This window comes from Amblyraja radiata, chromosome 9 (assembly GCF_010909765.2).
Source record: "Amblyraja radiata isolate CabotCenter1 chromosome 9, sAmbRad1.1.pri, whole genome shotgun sequence".
Taxonomy (NCBI): domain Eukaryota; kingdom Metazoa; phylum Chordata; class Chondrichthyes; order Rajiformes; family Rajidae; genus Amblyraja; species Amblyraja radiata.
In genome coordinates, this window is record NC_045964.1 from 29,221,515 (window position 1) to 29,239,716 (window position 18,202).

The window sequence follows — 18,202 nt, forward strand, 5'->3', positions numbered from 1 at the left end:
AGGAATGGGTAACGTTTCAGGTCGAGACCCTTCTTCAGACTAATGGTTACTGTGTTACTGACATGAACAAACAAACCTTTTTCATTAAGACAACTAATGTCTTCAAAAGAAACAGGGATATCACCAAATTTGTGGAACTGACATTTGGAACAGTCATTTTTACACCTCTGGAAAATGTTTTTTTCTTGGGGTGATCAATATGTCAGAAGGTAAAACAGTGCCTAATGCAAGATAATTTACATTGCAGCTGCATCTATGGCTTCAACAAGGTTAGTTACCCTCTGGGTGCTGTTAGTGCTCAAGGGCTGTAACTGTAACTTTGGTGTGGCTGTAGCTGTGGCTATAATTGTAACCAAAGATTGTAACTGTGGCTGCATCTGTAATTGTGGCTCGCTTTGTGCCCGGAACCGAGGGCGGGTGGTTGTTGTGTCCGGGGGACGGATTGAGCAGTGGGAGCGGAAGCGTGGAGTGGTGGAGGAGCCAGGAGGAGGAGGCGGCTGTGGACGGTGAGTGAGTTGGTGGCGGGGACCGGGCAGCGGGGACCGGGCCGGGGTGAGGGCCGCTGCTAGTGCTGGGACCGCGGCTTTTTGCTGCTCCTCCCTCGGTTGTTTCCGCCCTCTCCCCCCTTGTCGGTCTCACAGCGCGGAAACAAACCCTTCGGCCCATCCCGTCAATGCCGACCACCACGTCCCATCTACTCTAGTCCCGCCCGCCTGCCAGCATTTGGCTCATATCCCTCTAAACCTTTCCTTGTACCTGTCTAAATGCCTTGTAAAGAAGATGAGGGCTGATCTTATAGAGGTGTAGAAAAAGTGTACACAATCATGAGAGTAATAGATCGTGTAGATGCACAGAGTCTCTTGCCCAGAGTAGGGGCATCGAGGACCAGAGGACATGGGTTCAAGGTGAGGGAAAAGATTTAATAGGAATCCGAGGGGTAACTTTTTCACATGCTGGGTGTATGGAACAAGCAGCCAGAGGAGGTAGTTGAGGATGGGACTATCATCGTTTAAGAAACAGACAGGTACATGGATACGATAGGTTTAGAGGGATATGGGCCAAACGCAGGCAGGTGTGACTAGTGTGGATGGGACAAATTGATCAGTATGGGTAAGTTGGGCCGAAGGGTCTTTCCGTGTTGTATGATTCTATGACTAAAGCATTCTCAGGCAGAGATTAGGTGACTGACAGCAGAAGTCCACTGTGGCAGGTTCATGCTTCATGTATTAACAATGCTGGCGATGAAAATCAATAAGCTTGCCTCTTGGTAATAGTGAATTTAAATCAGCCGAATTAAGATATTTATTATATAAATAAAGCTTTCTGCCATTATGACTCGAGGATTATTGAACAAAGTAAAACCGGGCAAGATGAAAAGGATAAGGGTCCTGATCCGAAAAGTCACCTACCCATTTTCTCCCAAGATCCCAACATGATTTACTCCAGCATTTTGTGTCTATCTAAGATGAAACGGATTACAAGTGTATACGATTTCTGAAATAGAAAATGCACAGAGTAGGGGAATCAAGAACCAGAGGACATATGTTTAAGATGAGGGGGGAAAGATTTAATAGGAATCCAAGAAGTAACTTTTTTACACAAAGTTTGGTGGGTGTATGAAACGAGCTGTCGAAGGAGGTAGTTGACCCAGGTACTATCGCAACGTTTAAATAATATTTGGACAGGTACATGGATACAAAAGGTTTAGAGGGATATGGGCCAAATGCAGGTAGGTGGGACTAGTGTAGATGGGGCATGTTGGTCAGTGTGGCAAGTTAGTCTGAAGGGCCTGTTCCAATGCTGTATGACTCCACAACTAAATACTGTTGTAGTACCTGCCTCAACTACCTCCTCTGGCAGCACATTCAATATACCTACCACTCTGCATCGAAATGCTGCCCCTCTGGTTCCTATTAAATCTTGTCCCTATAGGCTCTGGGCCGAGCATCAAAAATGTGTCTAGAAATAGGATTTCGTGACCCAAGTCACCAAACTACATGAAATTTTCACATATTGTGTAAATTTTTTAATATAAATCACCCCTGAAACTCGATATGAAGAAGACTTGCACACTTTTATTAAATTAGAGAAAAACCGGAAAAATGTCGGGAATTATTTTGTCCCATCAAAGCACGTTTAACATTGAGTTGTCTGCCAGTTGGCCAATCACGCGCTTTGTTTCAGGCTAGCACACAAAATGGCTGAGGGGGCTTCACAGATGCCTGTTTTACTGGAGATTCCGATGTGTTGTTCTGTGGAATAAATGTCGTGGAAACTTGCAGCAGGTAATTGTATTTAGTGGGAAAAGCATTGAAAAGGCTGAAGAAAGTGCTGCGGTGGATTAAAGTGCAAGAAAGCCTTCAAAGTCCCTGCTGATGTGCTGGAACACAAAGAAGGCCCCCATGAATCAACTCTAACTGAAAGGTAAGATTAAAGTCTGAATTTATGAAAATCTATCTGTATGGACTTTAATTAATTTAATTGCACCATTTTATAATGTGAATAAATCCATTCATTCATTCATTCCTTATTCATTCATTCACTCACTCACTCATTCATTCATGAAATTGAGGGCCTAAACTATAACACAGTCAATTAAACATTACTCTACAACAAGCTGGCATTAGTGACAATAAGTCTTTAACAACTAATCTCGGGCCTGCGAAAACTTACCGGGAAAAAGTGCTCCGACCACGGGGCCTAGGTACTCGCGGTAAAGTGAAGCCGCGGTCTCAATTAATAAGCGGCCGATTCGCGATCGCGGAGCCGCGGATCATCTCCACGGGCAGAGGGGGGGGGGCTGTACATAGTGATGTCTGTAGCGGTCGTTTTCAGACCCCGATAACGGGAGAAAAACGGAGGGATATCGATGGCTCTTTACCGCGAGTACCTAGGCCCCGTGGTCGGAGCACTTTTTCCCGGTACGTTTTCGCAGGCAGCTCCGAGATTAGTTGTTAAAGACTTATTACTCTACAACAAGCTGGCAGTAGTGACAATGTTTAATTGACTGTGTTATAATTTAGGCCCTCAATTTCATGAATGAATGAGGAAGTGAGTGAGTGAATGAATGAATAAGGAATTAATGAATGAATGAATTAATTTATTCACATTATATTAAATTAATTAAAGTCCATACAGATAGATTTTCATAAATTCAGACTTTAATCTTACCTTTCAGTTAGAGTTGATTCATGGGGGCCTTCTTTGTGTTCCAGCACATCAGCAGGGACTTTGAAGGCTTTCTTGCACTTTAATCCACTTCGCAGCACTTTCTTCAGCCTTTTTTATGCTTTTCCCACTAAATACAATTAACCTGCTGCAAGTTTCCACGACATTTATTCCACAGAACAACAAATCGGAATCTCCAGTAAAACAGGCATCTGTGAAGCCCCCTCAGCCATTTTGTGTGCTAGCCTGAAACAAAGCGCGTGACTGGCCAACTGGCAGACAACTCAATGTTAAACGTGCTTTGATTGGACTAAAAAATTCCCGACATTTTTCCGGTTTTTCTCTAATTTAATAAAAATGTGCAAGTCTTCTTCATATCGAGTTTCAGGGGTGATTTATATAATTTTTTTACACAATATGTGAAAATTTCATGTAGTTTGGTGACTTGGGTCACGAAACTGCAGAATAAAGCTCCTCGGCCCACAGCCTACTAGCACAAGAGTGCAAATAAGATTTCTGAGGATGTTGCTGGGGCTTGAGGGCCTAAGCTATAGGGAAAGGTTGAGCAGTCCAGGACTTTACTCCTTGAAGCGCAGGAGGATGAGTGGTGATGATATAGAAAATTATCAAATCATGAGGGGAATAGACAGAGTAGATGCAGTCTTTTACCTAGAGTAGGGGAAACAAGAACTAGAGGGCATAGATTTAAGGGGAGGAGGGGGGGGCAGGGGGACATTAATTAGGAATCTGAGGGGCAATGGTTCACTCACCTCACCGAAGGGGTGGGAGATTGTAACCATCACGTGGTCCGCCCTGTTTCGACAAATGCAATCAACTTTGCGCACAGTCAAATAAGATCAAATAGAACAAGTTGTCCGACAACTTTAGGCTGTGCACGCCATACGCAAGAAGAAGACCTCACCTAAACCAACTCCTCCCCAGTTATTTTACCCTACAACCACAGGAGATGTAACACCTGTCCCTGTGCCTCCTTCCTCGCATCCATCCTAGAATCCCAGCAGTCTTTCCGGGTGAGATAGAGGTTCACATGCACTTCCTGAAACCTCATCTACCCAAGAGGGCTACAGAGACTCAGTTATTAATTTCATTTTAAAATCTAAGAAGGCTACATTTCTGAATATTTTCAGAATCGAGGAATATTGAAATATGGCAAGAAAATTGTGTTAAATTAGAAGATCAGTCATGATCAGATTGAATGGTGGATACGTTAGTGGCATTTAAAATACTTTTGGGTGTACATGGATATGCAAGGAATGGAGGGGTATGGATTATGTGCAGGTAGATGAATGATGGTCTTGGCATCATGTTTAGCACAGACATTGTGGGCTGAAGGGTCAGTTCCTATACTGACTGTTAAATACATCTTTTTCCTATGTTATTAATTGTCTTCAGTATTTCAATGATGTGTAGTGCATCAAAGGTGCTCTGCAAGTACTATTGTCTTTTTAATGGGAAATTGAAGGATACTTCCAATTGTTTACTGTAAATTTCCAAATATTGGTATCACAAACAGAAAGGCAGCTTACTATCTAAATGGTGTCAAGTTGGGAAAAGGGGAAGTACAACGGGATCTGGGGGTCCTTGTTCATCAGTCTATGGAAGTAAGCATGCAGGTACAGCAGGCAGTGAAGAAAGCGAATGGCAAGTTGGCCTTTATAACAAGACGAGTCGAGTATAGGAGCAAAAAGGTCCTTCTGCAGTTGTACAGGGCCCGAGTGAGACCACATTGTGTGCAGTTTTGGTCCCCTAATTTGAGGAAGGACATTCTTGCTATTGAGGGAGTGCAGCGTAGGTTTACAAGGTTAATTCCCAGGATTGCGGGACTGTCATATGCTGAGAGAATGGAGCGGCTGGGCTTGTAACTCTGGAGTTTAGAAGGATGAGAGGAGATCTTATTGAAACATATAAGATTGTTAAGGGTTTGGACATGCTAGAGTCAGGAAACATGTTCCCATGTTGAACAATTTATTTTCTTCGGTATTCACCAAGGAGAAGGATATTGAATTATGTGAGGTAAGGGAAACAAGTAGAATAGAGTAGCTATGGAAACTATGAAATTCAAAGAAGAGGAAGTACTGACACTTTTGAAAAATATAAAAGTGGATAAGTCTCCAGGTCCGGACAGGATATTCCCTCGGACATTGAGGGAAGTTAGTGTAGAAATAGCAGGGGCTATGACAGAAATATTTTAAATGTCATTAGAAACTGGAATAGTGCCGGAGGATTGGCGTACTGCGCATGTTGTTCCATTGTTTAGCATCTGGATAAACAGGGTCTGATTAGGAACAGTCAACATGGATTTGTGCCTGGAAGGTCATGTTTGACTAATCTTCTTGAATTTTTTGAAGAGGTTACTCGGGAAATTGATGAAGGTAAAGCAGTGGATGTTGTATATATGGACTTCAGTAAGGCCTTTGACAAGGTTCCTCATGGAAGGTTGGTTAAGAAGGTTCAATTGTTGGGTATTAATGGTGGAATAGCAAGATGGATTCAACAGTGGCTGAATGGGAGATGCCAGAGAGTAATGGTGGATGGCTGTTTGTCAGGTTGGAGGCCAGTGACTAGTGGGGTGCCACAGGGATCTGTGTTGGGTCCACTGTTGTTTGTCATGTACATCAATGATCTGGATGATGGTGTGGTAAATTGGATTAGTAAGTATGCAGATGATACTAAGATAGGTGGTGATGTGGATAATGAAGTAGATTTTCAAAGTCTACAGAGAGATTTATGCCAGTTGGAAGAGTGGGCTGAAAGATGGCAGATGGAGTTTAATGCTGATAAGTGTGAGGTGCTACATCTTGGCAGGACAAATCAAAATAGGACGTTCATGGTAAATGGTAGGGAATTGAGGAATGCAGTTGAAAAGAGGGATCTAGGAATAACTGTGCACAGTTCCCTGAAGGTGGAATCTCATGTAGATAGGATGGTAAAGAAAGCTTTTGGTGTGCTGGCCTTTATAAATCAGAGCATTGAGTATAGAAGTTGGGATGTAATGTTAAAATTGTACAAGGTATTGGTGAGGCCAATTCTGGAGTATGGTGTACAATTTTGGTCGCCTAAATATAGGAAGGATGTCAACAAAATAGAGAGAGTACAGAGGAGATTTACTAGAATGTTGCCTGGGTTTCAGCAACTAAGTTAGAGAGAAAGGTTGAACAAGTTAGGTCTTTATTCTTTAGAGCGCAGAAGGTTAAGGGGGGACTTGATAGAGGTCTTTAAAATGATGAGAGGGATAGACAGAGTTGACGTGGATAAGCTTTTCCCACTGAGAGTAGGGAAGATTCAAACAAGAGGACATGACTTGAGAATTAAGGGACAGAAGTTTAGGAGTAACATGAGGGGGAACTTCTTTACTCAGAGAGTGGTAGCTGTGTGGAATGAGCTTCCAGTGAAGGTGGCAGAGGCAGGTTCGATTTTATCATTTAAAAATAAATTGGATAGTTATATGGACGGGAAAGGAATGGAGGGTTATGGACTGAGTGCAGGTAGATGGGACTAGGGGAGAATACGTGTTCGGCACGGACTAGAAGGGCCGAGATGGCCTGTTTCCGTGCTGTAATTGTTATATCGTTCCCGATGTTGGGGAGTCCAGAACCAGGGGCCACAGTTTAAGAATAACGGGTAAGCCATTTAGAACGGAGATGAGGAAATGCTTTTTCTCACAGAGAGTTGTGAGTCTGTGGAATTTTCTGCCTCAGAAGGCAGTAGAGGCCGGTTCTCTGGATACTTTCAAGAGAGAGCTAGATAGGGCTTTTAAAGATAGCGGAGTCAGGGGATATGGGGAGAAGGCAGGAACAGGGTACTGATTGGGGATGATCAGCCATGATCACATTGAATGGGCGGTGCTGACTCGAATGGCCTACTCCTGCACCTATTGTCTATTGTCTATTTAATAATAATAATAATAATAAACTTTATTACGGACTCAAGGTCCAGACAAGGGGCAACATTACATTAAAAGTGCATTGCATATCAAATATCATAAATATATATAAAATCATGGTATATCACATAAAAACATCATAATTTATATTTAACAAAAACCCACAATACTTAAGTTAAAAATCCAGATTAAAAGATGATCAATGTCCTACAACGAGACAACAATACCAGTGCCTCCACAACTGGGATTTAATCCAAACATTGTAAAATTGCCATTAAGATAAAAACTAATTTATAAACAGTTTAATACATTGAAGTGATGACTCTATTTTCTGAAAGCAAATGTGGGAAAATATTTTGTTCGCTAAGTTGTTGCTATACCAAGGGTGGTGATTTTTTTTATTCTTACAAATATTAAACAAATGTTAATATCTTGCAACTTTGTTTTAGCAGTTCTAAATTGGGACAAGTAAACTGATAACTAATAAGATGGAAGCTGTACCCCAAGGAAAGAAAATGGTTGCACCCACTGTATCTCAGATAAATGCTGAATACGTTACACAGGTAAAGAACGTGAAGTGTGCAAAATACATAGTTCAGATCATGTCAGCATTTTCATTGATCAAAGACAATTTTATCTTTCATCGCGGATGTTCTAAATAATGTTTGTGATGTTGGTCTTTTTTAACATGTTGTCGATTGTGGCCTGGAATTATATCGTGTAGAGCAGAGGTTCCCAACCTTTTTCGTCCCGTTTACCCCTGGCAACTTTAATAGCACATAACAATGTTATTTCACTTATTTATGAACAACTAATGATGAACAGATACTGCTGTACCAGAACCAAACACAGTCAGTCAATGAGAAAAAATATGTACAAATCCAGAATCAACAAATTTACCCCCTGGGTAGGTGAAATTTACCCCTCTGGGGGTAAATTTACCCCAGGTTGGGAACCCTTGGTGTAGAGCAACATTTATGTGTGTTACACATACTGTTTTAAAATAGAAAACAAATATAATGAAAAATCAAGAACTCAATATGAATTAATTGATTATTGATGCAGATATCCTGACGTGTCCATTGCAGACTTGCTATAGACATAGAAACCTCAGATGCCTGGAATTATGGGTTAATTCAATGCTGCACGATGAGCCATCAAATACCTGATCACGGCTCAGGAGCCACAAACTGCTTCAAATGCTCAAACCCCAAGTCCTTACAGCATTTGGATCACCAAACACCCTTTGTATTGAGTGTTCTGCAGTTGGTCTTTGGAGTACAGGGCTCAAGATCCCAAAGGTTAGTTCAAATGGAACAAGCAACATGGGTTTATGGGGACTGTTGGCGTAGAGATACTGTGCAATAAACAAAGTACTGGAAGAACACCGTGGGTCAGGCAGCATGTGTGAAGGGAAATGGATAGTCAACGTGTTGGGCCGGTTCTGTTCTTACTCCTTCATTCCAGGCACCATAGATTTCTTCATCTGTAATAAGTCTGCAGCCGATTTTGCCTTGCATGACCTCTTTGCGTGAAGTAATCGTATATATTAACATTAATCATGCCAAACTTAAGTCTGTTTTTGTTGTAACTTTGGAGAACTTTGTATTTGACTGCTGGAGTTGCAAGTAGTTTGCTGACTTTACGGTGAAAAGGATGAATTTGTATATTTCTATCAAACCAGTTTGCAGTGAGCAATGGTTTGGATGTGTTTATAATATTTCATACCTTCATATTTTCAGTTATCAAATAGATATTGGGCACCGCACGTGAAGAAAAAAATGACGTTTGAATCAAAGGTAAATCAATTTTATTGCTTAAATTCTAAGCGCATGCATCAAAATATTTTGAAATAGGACGGTACCGACAAAATATAACAATTGTTGCCGGTGATTCATGACCGACAGAATGATAAAAACTCAGGTTTATAATTGTGCAATATTAGTTAATTATAGGATGTTGTATAAACATAGATTGTTACAGTAAATCTTCACTAATATCACACTTGCGATTTCGGTGGAAACATACATTTTCCATGTCCATGGAAGTTACTCTTCCTAATTCCCAAATCATTGTAGGTTATTCTTCCTAATTCCCAAACACAGATAGATTTCATTTTTTTCATCTGTTACACAGTAATATATTTTTTTTGCATGAACACTAGGTTTATAGGGAAAAGTAAATATACAATTATTATAGAAATATATTATTATTATATTATTATAGAAATAATTGTATAGTATACAAAGGGCGGCACAGTAGCCCAGTGGTAGAGTTGCTGCCCAGGTTCGATCCTGACTACAGGTGCCGTCTGCACGGAGTTTGTACTTTCTCACTGTGACCGTGTGGGTTTTCTCCAGGTGCTCCGGTTTCTGCCCACACTCCAAAGACGTACTGGTTTGTAGGTTAATTGGCTTTTGTAAATTGTCCCTAGCCTGTGGGATAGTGCAAGTGTAAGGGGTCATCCATCGCTGGTTGGTGCGGACTCTGGGACGGAGAGCCTGTATCTCTAAACTAAACTAGGCTAGACCCCAAGTCTGGCTGCAAACCTGATTCCTTGTGTTCCGAGCCCCAACCCTAGCTGTGGCCGCACACTTGGCCTACGATCCATACCCCAGCACTGGCTGCTCACCTCGTTTTCAATCTGCTCATATTCTGCATTAATGAGTGAGCCAGATGCTGGATTGTAAAGCTTTGCAAATAATCAGAGTTTTACTATATTAAGCAGTCCAACAGAAATACAACCATCCTTCTACATGCATTCTAAATCTGTCTAGATGGTGCGTCAACTAAACCTTTCATTAAAATTATTTCTTTGATCTAGTTTCACTCAATGAAGTTTTTACAATGATTTTACATTGTTGTGTTTTTTTTCCCTTTTTTCCTCTGTTGCCAAAGGTCATTGAAGATGTGTATCAGAAAGAAATTCTAAGGACCAAGTAGGTTATCCTATTTTTTTTGAGCAAATTGTTTTTTCCTTGTGCAATTTGTATATTATTTTAATTTAAAATACCTCAAAATCTCCCAAGGACATTTCATAATGTCGCAAAACCATATTTCATGATGGCCAATTGTTGGTATGAGTAGGAAAGTGAAGGGCTGAATTTCGCTGGCTTGTCCATGGACATTCAGCACGTCTTAAGATGTTAATCTTCAAAGTACTTCTAATAAAAAAAAAAAAAATTTTAATCTTCAAAATGAGACTCAGTTCTATTATTATTTATTTGAAATTGAAGAGAAAAGAAAGGTTTTTAGTTAACTTTATTCTTAACCAGTTAGCTTTTCTATATCAAAGAAAGCCAATGGATTTGTATTCTCTGAGAATTTGGATCTGAGGCTTTGTAAATCATCTCATTAATCTTGATAGTGGGGTGAGAGCAGCTTGTTTTTGTATATTAAATTTAGGTTTATTGTCACATGTTTTGAAGTACAGAGAAAAGCTTTTTTGTATGCTATTCATTAAAAAAAAATCAGAAAATACCATATACATAACTACAATCAAACCAAACTCAATTAAAATAGGTATAGCAAAGCGAAAGATAGAGTTCTCCAATTTTAATTCAAATCAAAACGTTGTTTCGTGTTTTTTTTTACAGATTTGCAATTAGAAAGATTATGCTGCTTGAATTCAGGTAATTTTTTTGTATGAAGTTTTTATCTTTGAAGTAGAGTCATACCACATGGAATCAAGCCTGAGACCACATCCACTAAATTGCCCCATCCAAGCTCATCCCATTTGCTCCTGCCTTGCCCATATCCATCAAAACCTTTCCTATCCATGTACCTCTCCAAATGTCTCTTGAATGTTGCTACTGTACCTGCCTCAGCTATTCCCTCCGTGTCAAAAAGTTGCCCATCAGGTCCCTATTAAATCTTTCCCCTCTCACCTTAAGCCCACATTCTCTGGTTCTTGATTCCCCTACCCTGAGAATAAGACGCTGTGCATTTACCCTATCAATTTCCCTCATGAATTTATGCACCTCTACAAGATCTTCCCCGACCTCCTGTGCAATGAATAAAGTGCTATTCTGCCATCTGCTCCCTGTAAAATAGTTCCTCATGTCCTTGCAAAATCCTGGTAAATCTTCTCTGCACTCTTTCTACCTTACTGGCTTCTTTCCTATAGCAAACTGACCAATCGATGGTCTGCGTGGGCCGGAGGGCCTATTTCCATGCTGTATCTCCAAACTAAACTAAACCTCACACTTATCTGACGTATACCAGTTAACATTTCTGCATTTTTTAAACTTTTTTAATTCACGACAATCTTCCAATTTACCTTGTTTTTTTTCTCTTCCATCTGACAGTCAGTATCTCGAGAATTATCTCTGGCCAAATTACTCCTCCGCAGTATCCAGCAATGCCTACCTCATGTCCATTTGCTGTATGATAAATGAAAAGTTTCGAGAAAACGTTCCTGCTTGGGAGGTAAGAAGCATTTTATTATCTGTTTGCAGCAATCAGTGTTGATGACTATCCTTTTGTTCAAATGCCAATGGTCTGCATTGCTGGCTAGAGCACCAAGGAGTGACAGTGATTTTACAGTAAGGAAATAACTGGTCTCCTTGTGAACAGTTGCTGGAAAACACTTCTTCAAACACTCTCTCATATTAAAAACAAATAAAACTACAGGAGAGTTTGGAGTTAATAGCATCTTATCAATTGTTGGAAGATCCTTCACCTTTATCTGAGAACAAGGTAAAGTGGGGACTTCACTGATTCCCAGTTCACTTGACATTTTTTTTATTGACACATATACCAAGGAACAGCGAAAAGCTTTTTTTGTTGCGCTTTCCGGTCAGCAGAAAGACGGTACATGATTACGATCAAGCCGTCCACAGTGTACAGAGCAAATGTTCAAAAGAAAGTAGTGAAGGGGAAATGCCTGAACGGTAGTCATACAAACTTGGATTGTTTTCTCAGGTGCCTTTTGACTTTTTACAGAAAGACAAAATCAAAACTCTTGGAATTATTACTGGAACAATGTATTGTAGAGAGCATTCATTTTAATACGTTCCTCACAACATCTGGCCTCAACTTTCAGAATTTTTGATGACTTCTGATCTTGTACTTAATTTCTTTGTATTTACTGTATTTTCACCTGAATCACGAAGACAGTACGTATGAACTGAATTATTGCAGCATAAACAAAGACATAAAAGTTACAACTGCATTGTCGGTAATTTTAGATTTTCAAACTAAAAATAAAGTTTAGAAAGTGACAATTTTAGCAAAAATCAGAAAAAGTGTCTCTCAAAGGTGCAATGAGGATTATTGCAATGTCCATGGCAATGTTCATGGCAATAATACCTTGGATAATAGTTGCTCTGTTATTTTATTTTAATCTAAAAGTTTGACAAAGTTTTTCACTCTAATGTTCTATTTACATTCAGTCGGTATTGTTTATGTGGTTCATTCCGTTTTTCAATGTTGACTAAGGAATTGTCTGCCACTTTTTAACTTTAGACATTTACACAGAAGCCCGAACACTTTCCCTACTTCTTCAAGTGTATTTTGAATGCGTCTCTTGCAAAAGAAAGTAATCTTACATTACGTGAGCAAACTGTTCTACTGGTCTTTCTTGATCATTGCTTTAACAGCTTGGTAAGTTTAAATATGAAACATTGAAGTGATTTAGATTATCAGTTCCTTATTCTTTGTCTTAACACTTGCTCCTTTGAGTTCCAGTAACATCGTTTTCAAGTGAGCATGGGCACTCTGATATGGAAGAGATTTTATTCATTTACTTCATAGAGCTTGTAAACAGAACGCAGATTTTGGTTATTGTACTTTTTTTTAAGTTATATTAAAAAATATTGTGCACAGCAAAAACGAGACATTCCTTTTACCTAAAGCTGAAGTGTACTTTATAGCCACTTCCATCCAACTAGACTTTTTGACCTGTTTCTAATCTCTTTTGAAGACCAGGCTGTTTGAACTGTAATCTCGCTTTGAGCAAATAAATAATTATATCTATGCTTTCTGGCCTGGCCCAGAAATTTGCACTTTAGTCATTTGTATGAAAACAGGAATTGTGGATGTTTTCAGGTCAGGCATCATGTCATGATCATTTAGCGGTGCTGGAAAATAATCAAAGATAAAGAAATTTTAAGATGCAGCAGAAGCAGTAGAGCAAAGAACAAAAGGGAAGATCTGTGATGCAATGGAAAACAGTTGAGATTATATGTTGGCGAAAAGCAAATGCAATGGAGCATGTGAAGGATTAAAAGGAGACGCAAATGTGATTAACAGAATCTTTAACTGAAATTATTAATGGCACAATGAGACCACTCCAGAGCATTCAAACGGCACATAACTGGCTTCATTACTGCCACATATTTCCTTGAGAAACTATTTTTCAGAGTGGGGGCCGAGTGTTAATAATTTTACCTGTTCTTTTCATCTTAGAAATGATTGCTCAAGTTGTTGAGTAGTTGAGCAACTGCTCTACAAGTTGCACAAGTTGATTAACTCTTAAATTACCACGCTGTCCAATATGCAACTTTGCAACGTTTTCCTTTGGAATTTGAGTTGGGTTTTGAAGTTAGAGACTGGAGATAAAATGCAGGTGCTCTCCCACCATTTGATTAGAACTTGATGAAAATGATGGGAGAGCAACGACATTTTTATCTAGGTTCTCCAACTTCAAAACCCAACTCAAGGTTTTTTTTCACCTTGCTCTTTGTGCATTGTGGTTTAAGCGGCCAGTGCGTGAATTTGGATTTCACTTGTCTTTTTGTCATTTGAATTCTGTAAGAAGGATTTTTTTAAATATCTGTAAAAACTGTAAGTGTATTGAATTTATAAAGATCGTAAGAACAAAAGTTCCGTATATAGTTTTGGGATCTAGGTGATACTGTACTACGCCAGAAGGGGGCCTCAGCTGAGCATGTTAGTTCACTTCAGATGTGTACTTTTCACGGCAGGTCTTCGCCTCAGAGATAGGAATTGAGAATCACCTTCACTATAGATAAATGACATAAAAAGATTTAGAGGAAGTATTTTGTGAAGATATTCTTTTCTCTAATATCAAGCATCTTTTTGTGGGAAAACTCTCATTGTAGAACAATTTTTAAAAGAAACTTTGGGTTGATAAAATTGGACAAACTATTTCTGTTCTTAATATTTTCTATAATAAGAATAATAATTTTGTTGAAACTTAATATTTATGTTGCATATTTAATACTTACTTATCTATACAGCATTGTTTCCATCAACGTCAGTTTCATTGTGAGCATGATTTTAACCTGTGAATTATCTTGGTATCTTCCAACAGGAAGTGGATCTAATTCGAGAGCAGGTGCAGCGGCTTATTTCTCTTCCAATGTGGATATGTTTGGTCTCGGTAAGTACTGTGACCATTCAAAATTTCCTTAAAGGTATTAATGCATGTTGGTAACAAACATTTTTGTTGAGATATCAAACAGAGCTTCACTTATTATCTTTCAGTAAATACTCCTTGACACTTTTAAACATGGTTAGATATTGATATCTTAGTTTAGCGATGCAGTGTGGAAGCAGGCCCCCCGAGTCCACCAAGTCCGCTCCGACCAATGATCACCCACCCATACACTAGCTCTATCCTACACACTAGGGGCAATTTACAACAAACCTGCATGTATTTGGAATGTGGGAGAAAACCCACGCAGTCACAGGGAGAACATGCAAACTCCGCATAGACAACACCCTTGGTCAGGATCGCACTGGAATCTCTGGCGCTGTAAGGCAGCAACACTACCACTGCGCCATTGTGCTGCAAATAATGTTTCTTATAAAATATGGATCTAAGACCAGGGTAACACTAAGCTGCCTTTTAACTTTTTCTCTATTTTGTAACCAGTCACGCCTTGAACATGAACTGAAAAAGACACCAAAGTTGAGGAAATTCTGGAATATGATCAAGAAAAAGGAAGAGAAAATGGATGAAAAAAACAAAGAACAGTATGTACTGTAATCAATGGCTATTTTGTTGTTTATGTTTTCCAATTCTCAATTTTTTGGGTTGACAGTCACTGCAAGTGTTGCACTTTGGGATGTCAAACCAGGGCAGGATTTATACAGTAAATGGTAGAGCCCTGGAGAAAGCTGTATAACAGCGAGATCTGGGAGTACAGTTGCATTCTGTTCCATAAAAGTCTTGCGTCAGGTGGACAATGTGGTGAAGAGTATTGTAAAGAAACATAGAAAATAGGTGTAGGAGGAGGCCATTCGGCCCTTCGAGCCATGCATTGTGATCATGGCTGTGAATGGCGGAGTATTGAGTACAAAAGTCGGAACATCACGATGCAGCTGTTGTTGGTGTTGTTGGTGAAGCCACACTTGGAGTACTTATGCAGTCCTGCTTGCCCAGCTATAGGAAAGATATTATTAAGGTGGCAAAGATGCAAAAGATATTCACCAGAATATTGCCCGGGCTTGTGAGCTTCAGTTATAGGGAGAAGTTAGATAGGCTGGGAATTTTTTCTTGGGGAGCATATGATACCAAGGGATGGCCTTACTTATGTTTATAAGATCATGATAGGCACAGATAAAGTGAACACTCACAATCTTTTTCCAGGGTAGAGGAATCAAAAATTAGACGGCTTACGCTTAAAGAGGGAAGAGACTTGAAAGGGACCTTACGGGTGCAAATTTAGCACTCAGATTTATATTTGTATTTTGAATTTGTATTTGTATCTCGACCTATACACCAAGTTGGGTGGCATGGACAAGGCGGGGTGAAGGGTCTGTTTTCATACAGCTCTATGGCTCTATTTACCTCTCTGAGCTCACTTTCAAGATGTTTAAAGCAGGAAAGTTTGTTTTTAGAACATGCAGCTTTGTGAAGTCAGCATTTGCAGTGCTACAAGTATACTGATATCCTTGTTTTTTAACCATAAGGGCAGATCAAGAAAAACAATTCCTCTCTTGTCTGATCAGCAAATTCCTTCACGTTTTGAAATGCATTCCTCCTGCAGGTAATTGTTCATGAGCTTTTGTTGTTACTCTGTTTGTATTCTTTCTGAAAAAAATAATGACCACTTGCACAAATGCCAATGTTTTTTTGTTGAAGACGTGTTGCAGTTGTATTCTCGTGTCAGAAGAGTGAAATTTGGGGCACAATTAATACGGACAATAAATTGTGGTGAAATTGGATTCTTGTAGAAAAAGTGCTTGACCCCAAAAGGGTGCATGTCTACCAAGGGTGGGATCATGTGTTAGGGAGGAATTGCAGGGATCATTACAATTTCTGATATAAATGACGTGGACAGAAACGTAGATGGGTTGGTTAGTAATTTTACAGAGGACACCAAAATTAGTGAACTTGCAGACAGTGAGGAAGGTTGTTAAAGGATAAAGATCAATTTCAGATCTGGCAGAGAAAAAATGGCAGGTTGGGTTTAATCCTAGCCAGTGTGAAGCGTTGCACTTGTAAGGGGAAAGTGTATAGTTAGTGACAAGACTCCAAAAGCATTGATACAAAGAGGGATCATGGGGTCTCTCTGGCAACACTAGTAGATGGAGTGGTAAACTATGGTATGGTATGCTGCTTTCATCGGCTGGAACAGTTCTGCCCTATTACAGGAAGGATGTGGAGGCTATTGTGAGGGTGCCGAGGAGGTTTACCAGAATGCTGCCTAGATTAGAGGGTATTGGCTACGGTGCCCTCCGTAATGCTTGGGACAAAGCCCCACCATTTATTTATTTGCCTCTGTACTCCACAATTTGAGATTTGTCGAAAAAAAACACATGTGGTTAAAGTGCACATTGTCAGATTTTATTAAAGACCATTTTTATACATTTTGGTTTCACCATGTAGAAATCACAGCTGTGTTTTACATAGTCCCCCCCATTTCAGGGCACCATAATGTTTGGGACACATGGTTTCACAGGTGTTTGTAATTGCTCAGCTGGGTTTAATTGCCTCCTCAATGCAGGTATAAGAGAGCTCTCAGCACCTAGTCTTTCCTCCAGTCTTTCCATCACCTTTGGAAACTTTTATTGCTGTTTATCAACATGAGGATCAACGTTGTGCCAATGAAAGCCAAAGAAGCCATTATGAGACTGAGAAACAAGAATAAAACTGCTAGAGACATCAGCCAAACCTTAGGCTTACCAAAATCAACTGTTTGGAACATCATTAAGAAGAAAGAGAGCACTGGTGTGCTTACTAATCGCAAAGGGACTGGCAGGCCAAGGAAGATCTCCACAGCTGATGACAAAAGAATTCTCACTATAAAAAAGAAAAATCCCCAAACACCTGTCCGACAGATCAGAAACACTCTTCAGGAGTCCGATGTGGATTTGTCAATGACCACTGTTCGCAGAAGACTTCATGAACAGAAATACAGAGGCTACACTGCAAGATGCAAACCACTGGTTAGCCGCAAAAATTGATGGCCAGGTTACAGTTTGCCAAGAATTACTTAAAAGAGCAACCACAGTTTTGGAAAAAGGTGGACGAAGATTAACTCAAGTTCAAGTTCAAGTGAGTTTATTGCCATGTGTCCCTGATAGGACAATGAAATTCTTGCTTTGCTGCAGCATAACCGAACTCATCTCAGAGTGATGGCAAGAGCAAAGTATGGAGGAGAGAAGGAACTGCCCAAGATCCAAAGCATACCACCTCATCTGTGAAACAGTGGTGGGGGTGTTATGGCCTGGGCATATATGGCTGCTGAAGGTACTGGCTTACTTATCTTCATTGATGATACAACTACTGATGGTAGTAGCATAATGAATTCTGAAGTGTATAGACACATCCTATCTGCTCAAGTTCAAACAAAAGCCTCAAAACTCATTGGCCGACAGTTCATTCTACAGCAAGACACTGATCCCAAACATACTGCTAAAGCAACAAAGGAGTTTTTCAAAGCTAAAAAATGGTCAATTCTTGAGTGGCCAACTCAATCGCCCAATCAGAACCCAATTGAGCATGTGTTTTATATGCTGAAGAGAAACTGAAGGGGACTAGCCACCAAAACAAACATAAGCTAAAGATGGCTGCAATACAGGCCTGGCAGAGCATCACCAGAGAAGACACCCAGCAACTGGTGATGTCCAGGAATCGCAGATTTCAAGCAGTCATTGCATGCAAAGGATATGCAACAAAATACTAAACATGACTACTTTCATTTACATGACATTGCT

General features: G+C 39.9%; 1 protein-coding gene across 2 annotated transcripts in view; it reads left to right on the top strand.

Moving 5' to 3' along the window:
* The first annotated feature begins 415 nt into the window (after positions 1-415).
* aqr (aquarius intron-binding spliceosomal factor) overlaps positions 416-18,202 on the top strand; it is a 72,202-nt gene continuing 54,415 nt past the window's right edge. The window contains exons 1-10 of one of the 2 annotated variants that reach the window (XM_033026966.1): positions 416-506; positions 7,522-7,635; positions 8,815-8,871; positions 9,971-10,011; positions 10,669-10,704; positions 11,380-11,500; positions 12,539-12,676; positions 14,349-14,417; positions 14,913-15,013; positions 15,953-16,029. In XM_033026966.1, the coding sequence (XP_032882857.1) occupies positions 7,561-7,635; positions 8,815-8,871; positions 9,971-10,011; positions 10,669-10,704; positions 11,380-11,500; positions 12,539-12,676; positions 14,349-14,417; positions 14,913-15,013; positions 15,953-16,029 (715 nt within the window). In that variant the 5' untranslated portion in view covers positions 416-506; positions 7,522-7,560. The remainder of the gene's footprint in view (positions 507-7,521; positions 7,636-8,814; positions 8,872-9,970; positions 10,012-10,668; positions 10,705-11,379; positions 11,501-12,538; positions 12,677-14,348; positions 14,418-14,912; positions 15,014-15,952; positions 16,030-18,202) is intronic. The other variant, XM_033026967.1, reaches the window with a different exon arrangement.